At 35.1% G+C, this 17,149-nt stretch overlaps 1 protein-coding gene across 5 annotated transcripts in view; it reads right to left on the reverse strand.

Moving 5' to 3' along the window:
* Positions 1-17,149, reverse strand: part of SCLT1 (sodium channel and clathrin linker 1) — a 220,230-nt gene that overhangs the window by 48,648 nt on the left and 154,433 nt on the right. For 4 of the 5 annotated variants that reach the window (XR_006964243.1, XM_047090653.1, XM_047090652.1 and 1 more), the window contains 2 exons: positions 11,965-12,157; positions 5,474-5,670 (listed from right to left, as the gene is read on the reverse strand). Coding sequence is in view for 4 of the 5 variants with exons in the window: in XM_047090653.1 (XP_046946609.1) it covers positions 5,474-5,670; positions 11,965-12,157 (390 nt within the window). In the remaining variant the exon portion in view is untranslated. Of the gene's footprint in view, positions 1-1,401; positions 1,500-5,473; positions 5,671-11,964; positions 12,158-17,149 lie in introns of those variants that run through there. The other variant, XM_047090654.1, reaches the window with a different exon arrangement.

Genomic DNA, 17,149 nt, shown 5'->3' on the forward strand with positions numbered 1-17,149 from the left:
CCCAGATGAAAGCAATAGACAGGGTTGTGTTAAAAGTATTTTGACAGACTCAAGACAATTATATTCAACATTCTACGTGCTTCCTTTTGGCAAAGTACTTTGATACTTCAGAGAATACAAACTGAAATAAAACACATTCACTATCAATAACCTACTGGGAATAATTAGCTGGTGTGTACAAGTTACATGTATAATATAGCAAAGCCTAACACAGCCAAGAACAGTATTTTAAGGGTTTAGAGTAGGATGGAGATTACAGTAGTCATAAATATTTCTCAGTAAAACATGTGAATAGGCATAATAAATGTTTATGTGTACCTGTATACACATGCATATATGTGTGTGCACACACAGATATACCTATACCATAAATAGCCTCCTGTCAGTTCAAGTCAGGTTTGCCACCAAAGTATAGGCAGTTAACTTTGGAAAAGTCTGTTTTCGGGTTTTTTTTTTTCAAATTTAAAATTGCAGACAATGAATTATGGATCTGTATAAATTTTTCAAAGTCTAGAGTTTCCTCATGTGTAAAATGGAGAGTGTGATGGTTAATTTTATGTGTCAATTTGTCTGGGCCATGGTGCCCAGATGTTTAATCAAGCATTATTCTGGATGTGTCTGTGAGAGTGTTTTAGGTAAAATTTACATTTAAATCACTGGACTTGGAATAAAGCAGAATACCTTTCATGATGTGGGTGGGCCCCATACAACTAGTTGATGGCCTCATAGAACAAAAAGCTGACTTCCCCCAAGCAAGAGGAAATTCTGCAGTAGACCACTTTTGGACTTGAATGGTAACAATGGCTCTTCAGGTCTCCAGCCTGAATGTCTCTGGACTCAAACTGCAACCTGCAACTATTTCCTGAGTCTCTGGTTTGTCAGTTTTCTCCATCAAAAAAACTTTACACACCTTATCCTTTATAGGCACTTGATTATATAGGTGATAATTTAAGTAACTGTTTTGCCATTGCATAGCATGGATTACCAGTGTACCCTTTACCAGTGGCCTTTAAATCTAATCAAAGCAGAGGATCAATTCCAGATAATCCAGATCCAGTTAGAGTACCCATTCATGAGGTTATATTCTTCTGGAACTACTTCTGTAATTGAAACCAATTCCTATATGTATCAGGGTTTATTCAGGAAAACAGAGCTACACTGAGTGATACAGAATATGGGATTTATTTTGGGAATTAGGTGTGACACACTTGTGGGAGCTGGTAGAAAAGCCAATGCAATGCAGTTGTTTCTGCATCTGGTGTTAAGTCCAAAGTCACTATGGGCCAGCTAAACTAGATGTCATGAAGAAAAGCTAGATATGAACGGAAGCAACTATAAGGACAAACTAGAACCCTGTTTTCATTTATCTCTCACCATCTCCAACTACTGCCGTAGATGACCTGCAGGAGAAGCTGGTGCCCTTTCCCATGCATCTACACGTTTAAAAGGAGTCTGTTACACATCCATATGTACATCCTCTTGGCCTTCGTCTAAGGGACCTGTGAAGAGTTAGCAGGGTGACCATGCAGTGGGGAAAAAGAAATCCAGGACATTTTCAGTATTACTGAGCAAGGCTGCTGAAAAAATTCTACAGATCCCAAATACCACAGTGGTCACTAACCAGGAGAGGTCTATGCAGATCAGGTCATCAATGAAGTCTTCGCTTAAGTTGTCTCACAATGGGCCTAGTGTGTCTACAATCCTACTCTGTGGTTATTTCCCTGGTTCTGGGATGCATAATTGGAACAGACACACTGAGCAACTAAATGGCAAAATCTCTACACTGGTTCTGTAAGCAGTGAAGTAAAGGCTATTATAGTAGGAAAGACCAAGTAGCATTTGAGGAAGTATAGTGAGTAAAGGCAAGGTACAATAAAAGTTTGACTTTCCACTTTATCTGTTTCCAGAATGTGCTGGTTCCACAGCATCTTCCAAAGGTGTCCAAAGCCTTTTTTTCTTTATTAAGTATCATTCTGAAGTCACGGATTTTTAATATATTTGACATGTTTCAATTTATTGTAGATACTCTTTTTGATGTTCAAACTGCCCCCACATCAGCCAGAGGGTGCCTACTTAAGTTAGCTCCTGGGTACTTTTGCCATGACCCAAGTAATGTTGATACCTTCTTTACCTTTTGCTACAACAAAGTGTTTTCTAGGCTCATCTTCTACTTTTCTATCCTAGATCTATGATCAATCATTTCTTTAAAGAGTCCTGGTTTCTTTTGGGATACCTCATTGCGACAGAATACTGGTCAGTGCTTGCAGGTCCTTTTAGTGGACAGAGCCAGGAGATACATGTTTTTAAGAGTAAAACACATCATGAGTTCCCATTATATTCCCATTTCAATTCGAGTTGTAAGTTTTATTTAATTTCTTTGAGTTTCTTCTCTATTATAAAAATCTTGGTTCTTAAAGACATTTACATAATTACTCAATTACTTTATCTCATAATTATAAGCTTCAGAATAATAATACCGATATTATTTCTAATGATATAACTACTAAACACAGTTTATGGTTTTTTTACATTTCCTTTTATCCTTAGGATTTATCTCACTAGGGATATACAGTCTAATTACTGTGTTTAATGTAACTTGACATAATTTATGTGTAATTAAGCCATTAACTTCCTACACAATTAGCTCATTTGTCTAATTTTACTTTCAATTAAAAAAAAATTTTTTAGAGTTTGTTTATTTTTGAGAGAGAGACAGACAGACAGACAGAGTGTGGGTGGGGGAGGGGCAGAGAGAAAGAGGGAGACACAGAATCCGAAGCAGGCTCCAGGCTCTGAGCTATCAGCACAGAGCCTGATGTGGGGCTTGAACTTGGGAATGGTGAGATCATGACCTAGGCCGAAGTTGGACGCTCAATCAACTGAGCCACCCAGGCGCCCCTAATTTTACTTTCAATTTTGGGGTTTTTAAAAAATTTTTTGATTTAATTTAAAAAATAATTATATGAACATTTATATAGCTTCAAACTCAAGCCAATATATCTATAAAACAAGTTTCATTCAAAGAAGTCTAGCCTTCATCCTTTGCTCCTTTCTCTTTCCTCACAGAGAACCATTTCAATTACTGTTTTGGTCACCTCTCTTTTTGAGAATGTGTGCATGTGTGTATGAACATAGCGTATACGTAGCATGCTGGTATATATATGTACACACATACACAGAGACGTCCCCCTCTTAAAAGGTAGAATACTACACACACTGTATAATACTTGATTTTTTCACTTAATATATTTTGGATACTGCTCCATGTGCTAAGATTTTAATTGGGATTACGATGCATCTATAGATGACGGGGGCGTGGGAGGGCTGTTAACAAATTTATAACATTGAGTATTCTGATCAGTTAACCTGATCTCTATCTAGTTAGGCCTTCTTTAATCATCCCGATATCATAGTTATGTAGAAGTCTTACACATTGTTAGATTTATTCCTGGGTATTTTATCTTTTTGATGCATTGTTAAGTTTACTATTATAGGTTTAATTTTGAAATATTTGTTGTAGGTATGTAGGAATACAATTGATTTTTATATATTTGCGTATTATCTATTAATTATTTTGGACTTATTACATATACAGTCATGCTATCTGTAAAGAATGACTGTTTCTTCCTTCCTTTCTAGTTTGTTTACCTTTTCATTTTCTTGCCACAGTGCACTGAAAATCAGGACTTCTGATACAAACATTAATAGAAGTGATAATAATGAACTTCTTTGTATCTTCTCAATCTTCAAAGGAAAGTTACTAACATTTTTTGCCAATAAAAATGTTTGCTTTAGAATAGATACCTTTACAAAATTAAAGAAATTCTATTTCTAGTTTGCTAAGAGATATTTTGAAAAATGATAAATGGATATCAAATATTATCAAATGCTTTTTCTGTATTGAGAAGGCCTTATAATTTTTTCTTTTTTAAAAAAATCTAATGCAGTAAATTATATTATTTATTTTCTAAGCTTTTAATAATTTTGCATTCCCAGGATAAGCCAAATTGGTAACAATTTTTTTTTTGTTAGTTCTTTAATGCTCTCGATAGATGTTTTCTACAATTCATCTAACTTTTTTGGTTGTGGTCTAGCGCGGGTTCAAACTGCCTAGCTCACCATTCATTAATTGGAAGCAGAAATTCTCTTTGTCTCTTCAATTCATTCCAAATACATTTTTATTCCAGCATTCCACCAAAACTGCTCTTATCATGGTTAACAAAGACCATCAAACGGCAACAAACTAAAAGGTCCATTCTCAGTCCTCACCATATTCACCACTCAGTAGCATTTTATAAAACAACAGTTAAGAGCATATTGTCTTTACTGGTCATTCTGTTAGCTAAGTGACTTTGACTAAGTTCCTTAACCTCCCTCAGCCTCAGTTTCTCTACAGTAAAATGTAAATGATAATGTTATCCAGTTCTAGGGTTGTTGTAAAGTTTAAGTAAGTACATATAAGTCGTTTAGAACAACAACAAAAAAACACATTATGTGCTAAATAAATATCACCTATTATTATTGCTTATACTCCTGGAAAAAAAAAAAAGATTTCTTTTTTAACCATTCTATCATGATTCTTATTTCTCTGGATATTCTTTCTCAGTCTCTTTCAGACTTTCAGACTCTTTCAGTCTCAGTCTTCATCTCTCCAGAATTTAACTTTTGGAACTTAGTCTTCTGACAGCTTAATTTCTCTACCTAGACTTCCTTTCTACACAATATTATCCCATGACTTTAAAAATCACGTATATGTTAATGAGTCCCACAATTATAGCTCCTGTTGCAATCTCTTCCTTGAACTTCAAACTTACAGACTCTACTGACTAGTTAATATCCTGATTTAAATGTCTTCTACGCAGCACATATTTAACATGGTTCAAACAAACTTTTTAAAATGATTTCCAACCCTTCAAAACCTAATCCAAGTTAGAATCATTTTATACACCAATTATTACAGTATTTGCCAACCTTCTCCCTTCTACCCTTGCCCCTCTAGTCTGTTCTTCAAACTTCAATCAAACTGATTTGTTAAACATTTAAGCCTGATCATATCACTTTGCTCAAAGCTTTCCATAGCATCCCATCGCATTCAGCATAAAAGCTCAAGTACTTTCCAGGCAGGGGTCAGCAAACTTTCTCTTCAAGGGCCAGAGAGCAAATATTTCAGGCTTTGCAAATCAATCACATTCTGCTGCAACCACAAAATATTATATGCTATACCTATATGCAAAGAGTATTAAGATTCTAAACTGCCACGTCCAAAAAAAATCATTATATTCTGTGGAATGTGACTAAAGTTTTCAAAAATGTAGTATGAGTTTTGGTTTCTAATGCTTAATATTTTTCATAGCAGTTCAATAAATATTTGCTGAATAAAAAAATAAGATATTTTTACAAAAAGATGGCACAGACATTAAAGGTTAAATAATTTATTCTGTAAAATGTATCAAACAATTAATAGTGGACTTACTTGAGATTACTGATTCTAATCTCTGCACTTTCAGTAAGTTTCTTTGTTTCTTCTTTCCACCTATTGGCCACCTTCTGTTGAGTCACTAAGAGATGTCTCAGTTCAACAGTGGAATTTCGATTACTGTCTTCCATCTCTCTTAGTTGAACTTCAAATCCATGTTCCTTTATTGAAAATTCATGTTCCAGTGTACTGATCTAAGGAACAAAATGAACACATATCTTCTTTTATTTTTTTTTTTTCTATTGTAGGGGATACACTGATCAGTGATACTTACAAAAGCAATAACTCATTGTGGTGTTTGTGGCACAGAAATGTCTGGATGAGATATATAAAAATAAGTTTACAATTTTCCTTCATCACAAATGAAGACTTATCCTGTATTGTAATTTAAATTTGGTGAAACCAGAATTATGGACAATTTTTTTGCAACACTTTCCTCAACATCTTAAAATGCCGGTAGGAAAAAAGTATACTATTTAATATAAAACTGCTCTCATTATCTACTTTCACTTTTGCTGCCAGGATCCATGGAAAATGTTCATGCTCTCAAATAACTGAGAGCTTTTTACTCAAACCATTAAAAAAAAGTTTACTAATTTATTATAAAGGGTACAACTCAGAAACAGGCAAATGGAATAGTTATATAGGGCAAGGTATGGATTTGGGGGTGTGCAGAGCCTCCACGACCTCTCCAAATGCACCATCCTCTCAGCACCTTAATGTGCTCAACTCAGAATCTCCTCAGGTCACCTCATACTAAATTTCAAGTTGTCTTTTAAAGGGTTTTGTAAAGAAAGTAATATACGAGAATTTCTTTACCACTTCAGTTATGGTATAAACAAATATTTCTTTTTCAGGAAAAAAAAGACTATAAATAATGATTTTTCAGAATCTCATATGTAAGGATTGTCCATTATTTCCAGCTAATTTATGTCATTAGGGTAAAAATAACTTAATGCAGAATAAACATATAAGTAAATGCTTTTTGAATACTCTAGAAGCATTCTTAATTGGGGTTCAGGGAGAAAATTAAGCCCTAATGCTCTCAGGCATTCAGTGTATGTAATGAATTGCCTTCTCTTGAATGCTTCTAGAATGAAACTGTCTATACCATCCTTGAGGCAACTGAGAAAACAGTCACTAGAACAATTTATTTGGTGTACTCTCAGGCCATCTTTATCTTACGATACTAAAGAAACATAAAGAATATTTATCTTATGATATTTTAAAGTAATGTGCTTTAAAGATCGTTACAGCTGGTATAGCTTATAGTAATTCATCAAATATGGCCACTTTCCAAAACCAAAAAAGGATGAATAAAAAGGACTCAACTTTACTCAATATCAAGGAAAACTAAACAACAGCAAAATCCATGGTTCTTGGGGTAAACTGCAAACACCCATCCTCACTACTTCTGCTAAATGCAACGTGCTTCCTAAAACTCTTAAATTTGGTTTCTCAAATAATACACAAGTAGAAATTTAAGACTTTATAAATACTGGCACTGGGAAAACAACCTTGGTCTTATTAATTCTCTATTATATTACAAGCTCCAGAGGCTCCTTGACTCCTGCTATTTTAATTTCTGTCTTATTGGATTCTGCAAATTTAGATTTGAATATGCTCCTACTCCTTCTCTGTCTCAATCTCAACCTTGCCTGGAGAAGCCATGGTTCTTATGTGTTAGGCAGAACTGTCTACTTCTGTCTTTGTCTCTCTCATATATATATTAAAAACTGATAAATGCATCTATACAGTTTTAGAAGTCTGCGTGCCTAGTTAACTCCCCATTTCTTCTTAGAAAGTTTATTTGTAATTTGATAAGCCTTGTTCTGAGGTTCTTTGTGACAACCTGGTCTTTGTCTACTTCTAACAAGCTTGTGTTGTGCTACTATTCCCTTTTTTTTCTTTGTTTCTGTTACAATGGCTTCTCATTCTTGGCTCATTTTCACATGTAGTTCCCTTTGCCTGAAGTAATCTTACCCCTCCTGCTTGTCTTAGTTATTTCTATTCAATTTTTAAAACTTAGTTCAATTATTGCTTCTATCTAGAACCAAATCAAGTCCCTCTGTTATAAGTTCTCTCAGTGCCCTATGTTTTTCCTAAAGAGTATTTATTAGTTTGTAAATACATGTTAAAGTTTGCCCATCTCCATGAAAAAATGACAGTTTTAAGGTTGGGGGGGGGCGCATGTCTTCATTACATTTTCAGCACCTGAAACATAGTAAAGTTACCAAAACACATCTGTAGACCAAATTAATGATGGCTTTTTGGTATCAAAATGTAGTCTTTAAATACATGCCAGATCCTTTAGCTGGTGAAATTCCAACTGTTAAACTGGACAGATCTGCAGCTATGGACTACAAACAACTGAGTCTCCTATAACAGAAGTCCCACTAATGATTAAATTCAATATATTGGTAGGAAGAAAGGATTTATGGTCTCCCTTTTTTCTTTGTGCTCTTCCTCTGCAGAGAACCACTCATACAAATAGTTCTGTCATCCTTTTGTTCTCCAAAACATCAATTACTATCCTGAACTGTTAAAGATAAAATGTAGCACCAGGTAGGGAAACTCATGAATTTCCCTCTCCCCCATTATAAAAACCAAAACCCCTAAACATAAACATATTGTAAAGTAATGGAAGATAAAAAAAAATTAAAAACAAATATAAGGTTTCTGTAATTGACAACTCAGAGATAACTACCTCTACTCTACCTGTTGTTTTTTATTTATGAATTTTAGAAGTTAGAGTAGTGAATACAGAATTGCAATATATATATACTTATATTTTTTCTTATTGTTTTAAAACTTAGACATAGCAATATAAAAAACATTATAAATTATTCAGAACCAATTTTTAATGATGACTCAATACAGTATTTTATAGATGTACCATCTCATTGTTCCTTCATTTCTAGTTATGAATAATGTTGCAATGGATTTTTTGAATTATGAAATATTTTACTTATTTTCTTACGAGAAAATTTTAGACTCTAAATGTGTACCATTTTTTAAAAAAAAATTAATATTTATTTTTTTGAGAGAGACAGAGTGCAAGTGAGGGAGGGAGAGGCAGAGAGAGAGGGAGACACAGAATCTGAAGCAGGCTCCAGGCTCTGAGCTGTCAGTATAGAGCCCGATGTGGGGCTTGAACTGACAAGCCGCAGTCGATTGACCTGGGTTGAAGTCGAATGCTAACCTGACTGAGCCACCCAGGGGCCTCTAAATGTGTATCATTTTAAACTCTCAGTTGCACATTCACTCACTGATAACTATGCAATTAATTAATAGTGACTTTAAACTTTAAAAAAGTTATTTACTAGCACTTTGTTTCCTTAGTCTGTGACTTCTGTTCATGTCTCCTACACGTTCTTCTATTGGGTTATAATATTTTTTAAAGCTCCTTATGTATGAATGTTTTTTGTCTTTTGTCCCATTTACTAAAATTATTTCTCCCAGTTATTTCTTTGCAAAACATTTAAAAATGGTTCTAAATATTTAAAAACTTTATATACCTAAACCTACCAATATATTCATTTGCAATATCTTCCAATTTTGTTTGTTTTGCTAGGAAAGTTCTTTTCCATCTATCAGTTACATATCTGCCTACATTTCCCACTAATGTTTTATAGTGTCACTAATAGCTTTTAGTTATAAACCCATATGAAATTTATAATGTAAAATTTAAAATCGAACAAGGTACAAATAGTTTTTCACCAAGTACACTGACTTATTTTATTATGGAAATATTTTGGTATGAGAACTTTCAAGCATACACAAAATAAAAATAAAAATATTACAACGAATCCCTATGCGCCCATCAACCACATAGTACACTTGTTTTATCTGCACTCCTACTAAACTTTCCTTTGCCAAGATTTATCTTTCTTTTCCTTACAATGAACTACATTCCAACTCAAGTTTTACACATATACTGACATGCCAGAGTCACCACCCTGATTTAGGTATCTCAGGAGGCTCACTCATATGTCCTAATCATTACTCATTTTGTAATTGAAGTTGTAACCTCTATTCTGATCTCATCCTCATAGGTAATTATGCCTATTCTTCACTTTCAAATAATGAAATTAATAGACTAGAGATTTTTCGTGTCTGGCTTCTTTGTTCAACATTAGGTCTGTGAGACTCATCCATAATTACTTATAGTTCATTCTGTTTTATTGGTGCATCTATTTCATTATCTGAGTGTACCACCATTTATTTATGTAATCTCATGTGGATGGACATGAGTTATTTTCAGTGTTTGATATGATTAAAACTTTTATGAATATTCTTATACAGATGTCTTCATGAACATAAGCACTCATATCTATGGGTATGTAGCCAGGATTATTTGGCATCGTACGTATGTATGTATGTCCAACTTTAAAAGATAATGCTAACTGCTGGTTGTACCAACTTACATTCTCAAAGTAGTGTATGAAAGTTCCAGTTGCTTTATATCTTTGTCAACACTTGATAGTCTTAGTTTTTTTAATTTTATTTTAGCCATTCTGGTAGGTATGCAGTGGTACCTCACTGCAATTTTCATTATTTTGCTGATTAATAATGCAGTTGAACATTTTTTTCATAAATTCTCTTTTATGAAGTGCCTATTTAAGGTTTTTACCCACTTTTGGAAACGGGTGTTTGTTTTTTCCTTATTAACTGCTAACTATTTTATCATTAACTGGTAACAGTTTTTATATTCTATTCTAGATATTAGTCCTTTTTTTGGTTATGTTCTATTATATATACATATATATATTATTGTATTACAAGTGTATTATATTATACATACATTATATATACTTTCCATATTCCAAATACTTTCTTACTTTTCACCCTCTTAATGGTGTCTTTTTTTTTTTTTAATATTTGTTTATTTCTGAGAGAGAGAGAGAGACAGAGCATGAGCAGGGGAGGGGCAGACAGAGAAGGAGACACAGAATCTGAAGCAGGCTCAGGCTCTGAGTTGTCAACACAGAGCCCGACGTGGGACTCGAACTCACAAACTGTGAGATCATGACCTGAGCCAAAGTCAGACGCTCAACTGACTGTGCCACCCTGATGCCCCAATGGTGTCTTTTTTTATTTTGACAATTGGATTGTGATTTTTAAGAGGCAAGACTGGCAAACCAGGGCTAGCATTGTACTTAATGGTGTCTTTTGATGACTCAATATTAATTTAATGAAATCCAATTAATTTATTATGATTATTGCATTTCGTGTTCTCATTAAGAAATTCTTTCTAACCCAAGATCATGAAGATTTGAAGCTTGAAGGTCCACTGTTTTATATGTTGCATTTAGGTCTACAAGACAGCTCAAATGAGTTTAAATGTGTGTTGTGATATAGGGGTCAAGGTTTATTTTAAAAATATGGACCCAATTGATCTAGCATCATTTTTTATAAAGATAATTCTTTCCCTGTTGAACTATAGTAGTGCTTTTGTTATAAATGAGGTGATTATGAAAAATGGGTTTGTCCCTGGACTATGTTTTGTTCCATTGATCAAATTGATTATTATTGATAGCACAGTGTTACTGTAGCTTTATATCGTCAATATCTGGTGGTGTAATTCTTCCCTTTTGTTCTTCAAAGATTTCCCACATACTAAACCATAAAGTACAAACCTCTCTGTATGATCTACAAAGCTGTCTTTCAGAGTTAAAGCTTTTATTAATAACTACAGTGTCTGATACATGCAGAAGGCAATACATATGGGTTGATATGAATTAGGTTGGAATGTGACTTTGTATGAGTACACAGTAACAAAAAACAAAGTGAAACATGAATACTGCTATCTCAATCTTTACTATGAAACTGGAAGATACAGCTTTTTACCATAAAGAGTTAATGCCACCTTTTACAAAAGTTGCATGGAATGGGGTAAAGCAAGCAACATGCTGATGGTCACACCAGTGCTTCTTGTAACTCCCTTAAACATGTTCCTATTGTCAAAGCATGTTAAGCATTACCATGAAGAAAGAGGGAAGGAGAGGGAAAATAAAGGGGATTTTTTTTTTCTAGAAGAGACTTTTATCCCTTGCCTTCCTCCTAGCATGGAAATTTTAGACTACCTATGAGAGGTTCTCAGAGCATACTGATGTAGCATCCTCTATAGAGCTAGTTTTAGAGTTCAATTTTTAAGAGGCTATTATAGAAGAGAGGATGACAGTCTGTAAAGTTATCTCATCTATAGTTTTGCTAGCACTGCTTAAATTGCTTTGGCAAGAATATCAGTGTATTTCATGGTTGGAAAGAATTTTTTTTTGTGTGTGGATAGTGAAAGCAATCATTTTTAAGTATGCTTGCCAAATTCTACAATACAAAAAAGACTGGTTAATGCTCTGCATTATGATTTAGTGCTATCTGATGAAAAGGCAAAAAAAAAAAAAAGGCCTTAAAAATGTTTTACTGGGTCTCTCTTATATTTTGATTTTCACAAGTACACATTTAACTCTAACTAGACTTGAAAATACCTTTAATTTGGCTTTTTTTTGAGCTTCAAGAGCAATCTTTCTTAAATCCTCAGTCTCTTTCTGTAACTGTTCATTTTCTTGCTGAAGTTTCAGCCTTTGTTCACTGACAAATCCACAGTTTTCTCTCTCAGACTCCAATAAGTTTTGAAGTTTCTGAATCATTTCTTGGCAACGTGATATCTCTTCTGAGGAACTGATAAAAAAAACAAAAGGAATCCTTAATTAAACTTAATGATCTGTAACAGAAGTCAAGCACTCTGTTTTATAGTATAGAGTTGTTTTCTTTGTTCTGACTCATTTCTCTTCACAGAGGATTTTTTTTAAATTTTTATTTATTTATTTTTTTAGATTTACAGCCAAATTAGTTAGCATATAGTGCAACAATGATTTCAGGAGTAGATTCCTTAATGCCCCTTACCCATCCAGCCCATCCCCCCTCCCACAACCCCTCCAGCAACTCTCAGTCTGTTCTCTGTATTTATGAGTCTCTTCTGTTTTGTCCCCCCTCCCTGTTTTTATATTATTTTTGTTCCCTTCCCTTATGTTTATCTGTTTTGTCTCTTAAAGTCCTCACATGAGTGAAGTCATATGGTTTTTGTCTTTCTCTAATTTCACTTAGCATAATACCCTCCAGTTCCACCCACGTAGTTGCAAATGGCAAGATTTCATTCTTTTTGATTGCCAAGTAGTACTCCATTGTGTGTGTGTGTGTGTGTGTGTGTGTGTGTGTGTGTGTGTGTGTATGTGTGTGTGTATTTATATACCACATCTTCTTTATCCATTCATCCATCGATGGACATTTGGGCTCTTTCCATACTTTGGCTATTGTTGATAATGCTGCTATAAACATGGGGGTGCATGTGTCCCTTCAAAACAGCACACCTGTATCCTGTGGATAAATGCCTAGTAGTGCAATTGCTAGGTCGTAGGGTAGTTCTATTTTTAGTTTTTTGAGGAACCTCCATACTGTTTTCCAGAGTGGCTGCACCAGCTTGCATTCCCACCAACAATGCAAAAGAGATCCTCTTTCTCCGCATCCTCTCCAACATCTGTTGTTGCTTGAGTTGTTATCTTCACTGAGGATTTAAACTATGTGTTTTCACAATGTTGTATTAGCCCAGGCAAATACATTCAGCTTAGCAATCTTGACTAATACACTGAACAATTACCACTCACCTATAAAATCTATGTGAAAATTTTTTCAAATTTTTACTAACACTGAGAATCACTGTGTAACAAGGACTTCAAGAGGATAAACTGAAGCTAATGATAAGGAAGGTGAAATAGATAATGATCAAAACTCCTTTACTACTTTGATTAACTCCATAGGAAGACACATTAGCTGTCTAGATTACTAAATTACAATAAGACCTATTTCATATTTTTCTGTTGCATGACTTAAAAATTTTTTTTATAAACTTCCAGCTCTACAAATCTCGTTTTATCAGTTTAAATAGGTTATAGTTCTTGAACTTTCTCAACAATGGATTATTGGGTAACACAACCTTCAAACATGTATGTTGCTTCAATATGCTAACAACTTATATTCCTATCTTTTAAAATTTCTATCTTTTCAAACCCAGCTAATCAAATACTGTGAACATTCTCTGGTCAACAGGTGTCAGAGGAAATATATATAAGGTCTTTTAGTTCTGTATACTATAACTCTTTTTTCCTATTCAACTTTGGCTGATAAAGTTTCTAATGAAATGATGGATCTAGGAAATGATCAAAGGATGATAAAATCAGAAAGATGCTAAGATCAGAAACAATCACATATTGTATTTTTCCTTTTCAAATTTTGATGTAAATTTTAGTTAACATACAGTGCAATATTGGTGTCAGGAGCAGAATTCAGTGATTCATCACTTACATATAACACCAAGTGCTCATCATAACAAGTGCCCTCCTTAGTATCCATCACCCATTTAGCCTATCCCCCACCTGCCTCCCTCCATTAACTCTCAGTTTATGCTCTATCTTTAAGGGTTTCTTAGGGTTTGTTTCCCTCTCTCTTTTTTCTCCCTTCCCCACCATGTGTTCATCTGTTTTATTTCTTAAATTGCACATAAGAGTGAAATCATACTGTATGTCTTTCTCTGCCTGACTTATTTCACTTAGAATACACTCTAGCTCCATCCACGTTGCTGCCAATGACAAGATTTCACTCTTTCTTATGGCTGAGTAATGGTCCATTGTATATATGCTGCCTCTAATTTATCCACTCATCAGTCGATAGGTGTTTGGGATCTCTCCACAGTTTGGCTATCGTTGATAATTCTGCTATAAACATCAGGGTGCACATATCCCTTCGAATCAGTATTTCTGTATCCTTTGGTTAAATGCCTAATACTGCAATTGCTGGATCGTAGGGTAGGTCTGGAAAAGAGTATGGAGGTTCCTCAAAAAGTTAAAAATAGAACTACCCTACAACCCAACAACTGTACTGAACAATGTTTATTCATTTTTGAGAGAGACGGAGAGAGAGCACATGCACATGAATAGGAGAGGGGCAGAGAGAGGGTGACAAAGGATTCAAAATGGACTCTATGCTGATAGCAGAGATCCCAACGTGGGGCTCAAACTCACGAACCCTGAGTTATGACTGGAGCAGAAGTTGGATGCTTAACCAACCAAGCCATCCAGGCATCCCTCCTGTGATAGTTTTTGACTTAAATTCTATTTGTCTGATATAAGATACTCCTGCTATCTTTTGGGCACCATTCGCATGGAATATCTTTTGCCATCTCTTCATTTTCAGCCTATGTGTTTCCTCAAGTTTAAAGTGACTCTCTAGTAGGCAACATATAGTTGGATCTTATTTTCTAATCCATTCTGTCACTCTGTCTTTTGATTGGATGATTTAATCCACTTAAATTAAAAGTAATTACTAATAGGTAGTAACTCGTGATTTTGTTGTTTTCCATTTTGTAGTTCCTTTGTTCTTTTATTCCTATTTTAGTTGTCTTCCTTTGTGATTTGTTGAATTTTTGTAGTAGCTGCTTTCATTCCTTTCTCTTTACCTTTTGGGTGTCTATTACACATTTTTTTTTTTTTTTTCTGATTAGCATGAGACTTACATAAAACCTCTGTTATGAGTCTATTTTAAATTGGTAACAATTTCAATCACTTTTATTTCTCTCTCTCCTCACATTCTGTGTTATTGATGTCATACTTTACATCTTTTTATATTGTATATCAATTATCACATTATTGTACTTCTTGTTATTTTTAATAATCTTATCTTTTAGCTTCTAGAGTTAAAAGTGATTTATGTAGTACTATTATGAGTCTTAGAGTATTCTGACTTTGGCAATATACTTTCCTTTACCAGAAAGTTTTATTCTTTCACATATTTTTATATTTCTAATTAGTATCCTTTTAGTTCCATTTGAAAACTCTAGCTTTTCTTATACAGCAACTCTAATAGTGATGCACTCCCTTTTGAGCTTTTGTTCATCTTAGGAAGTTTTTAATCTCACTTTTACTTTTGATGGACAACTTTGCTGGGTATAGTATTCCCGGTTTGCACTTTTTTTCTTTCAGTACTTTGAAAATATCATGCCACTTTCTCTCTGCTAAAAAGTTTCTTCTAAGAAATCCATTAATACTTTTATTGGGGTTGGAGGGAGTCCCATGTATGTGATGACTCACTTCCTGTTTTAAAAATTCTTTTTTATTTTTGGCAATTTGATTATAATGTGCCTAGGTGAAGACCTCTTGATGTTGAGCCTTTCTGTGATTGAGTGTCATGGATCTGGATGTTCAATTCCCTCCCCAGATTTGGGCAGTTTTCTATTATTATTTCTTTACAAGCTTTCTGTTCCTTTCTCATTCTCTGCTCCTTCTGGGATTTTCATAATGTCTATACTAATTCACTTTAAGATGTCCCATAACTCATGTAGGTTTTTTTCAGTCTTTTTCATTCTTCTCTTTGTTCCTCTAACTGGATGATTTCAAATGACCTCTCTTCAAGCATGCTGATTTTCTTCTGAATGATCAAGTCTGCTACTGAAACTCCACAGAATTTTTCAGTTCAGTTCTTCAGCTCCAGGATTTCTGTTTGTTTCTTTTTAATGGATTCTACTTCTTTGTTAAACTGCTCATTTTGTTCATGTAACATTTTTCTGATTTTATTTAGTTGACTCTATTCTCTTATAGCTGAGTTTTTTTTTTTTTTTCAACGTTTATTTATTTTTGGGACAGAGAGAGACAGAGCATGAATGGGGGAGGGGCAGAGAGAGAGGGAGACACAGAATCGGAAACAGGCTCCAGGCTCTGAGCCATCAGCCCAGAGCCTGACGCAGGGCTCGAACTCACGGACCGCGAGATCGTGACCTGGCTGAAGTTGGATGCTTAACCGACTGCGCCACCCAGGCGCCCCTAGCTGAGTTTCTTTAAGACGATATTTTAAATTTTTGTTAAGCAGTCCATGGATCACCATTTCTTTTGGGTCAATTATTAGTTTCCTTTATTAGTTTATTAGTTTCCTTTGATGATGTCATATTTGCCCGATTCTTTCTTGGTATCTGTGTATTTGAAGAAGCAGATTCCTCTTCTAGTCCTTACAGACTGAAGGAGGAAGACTTCCTCCTGCCAAGTCCCACAGCTGATGAGGCTGCTTCTGGGATTGTGGTTGAGCAAGGCTGAAACCATGTCATGTGACTACTGCCAAGTTCATGTTTGGCAGGCATGTAGCCAAGGGCACAGTCAAGTGTTTTGTCCAGTGAGTTCCTAAAGGTGCTCCTGTCATGCCACTGAGCTGGTCCATATGTGCATAGGACTGTTTCTGGACTGTGGTAGAGTGGGACTAAAGCTGGGTCACAAAACTACTTCACAGATTGTAGTCAGTTCTGAGGTCAGTGGGTCTGTAACTGGAAGCATCTATGGGTGTAGCTTGTGCTGAGTCTTTTGGGTGGTTGGCTGGACGCCTAGCCATGAAAGACTACCTCAAACTGTGGTACAGCAAAGCTGGATCCATGTCTTATGGCTTTTGCTAAGTCTGCAGTCAGGTCTGTGGTTGGCAGGCCTGTTACTAGAGGTGTGGCCAGGTGTGACTTCTGCTGGGTAACTGTTAGTACTCCCAGAACTGGGCTGATTCTGGGTGGCAGGGTTGCTTCCAGACTACAGTAGAGTGGAACTAAAGCCAGGTTGCAGGGACAGTAAGGTCTGAGTTTGGCAGGCC

Source organism: Lynx rufus, unplaced genomic scaffold (genome assembly GCF_022079265.1).
Source record: "Lynx rufus isolate CCGP_SWC_20201006 ecotype Redwood Valley unplaced genomic scaffold, mLynRuf1.p SCAF_3, whole genome shotgun sequence".
NCBI classification, from domain to species: Eukaryota; Metazoa; Chordata; class Mammalia; order Carnivora; family Felidae; genus Lynx; species Lynx rufus.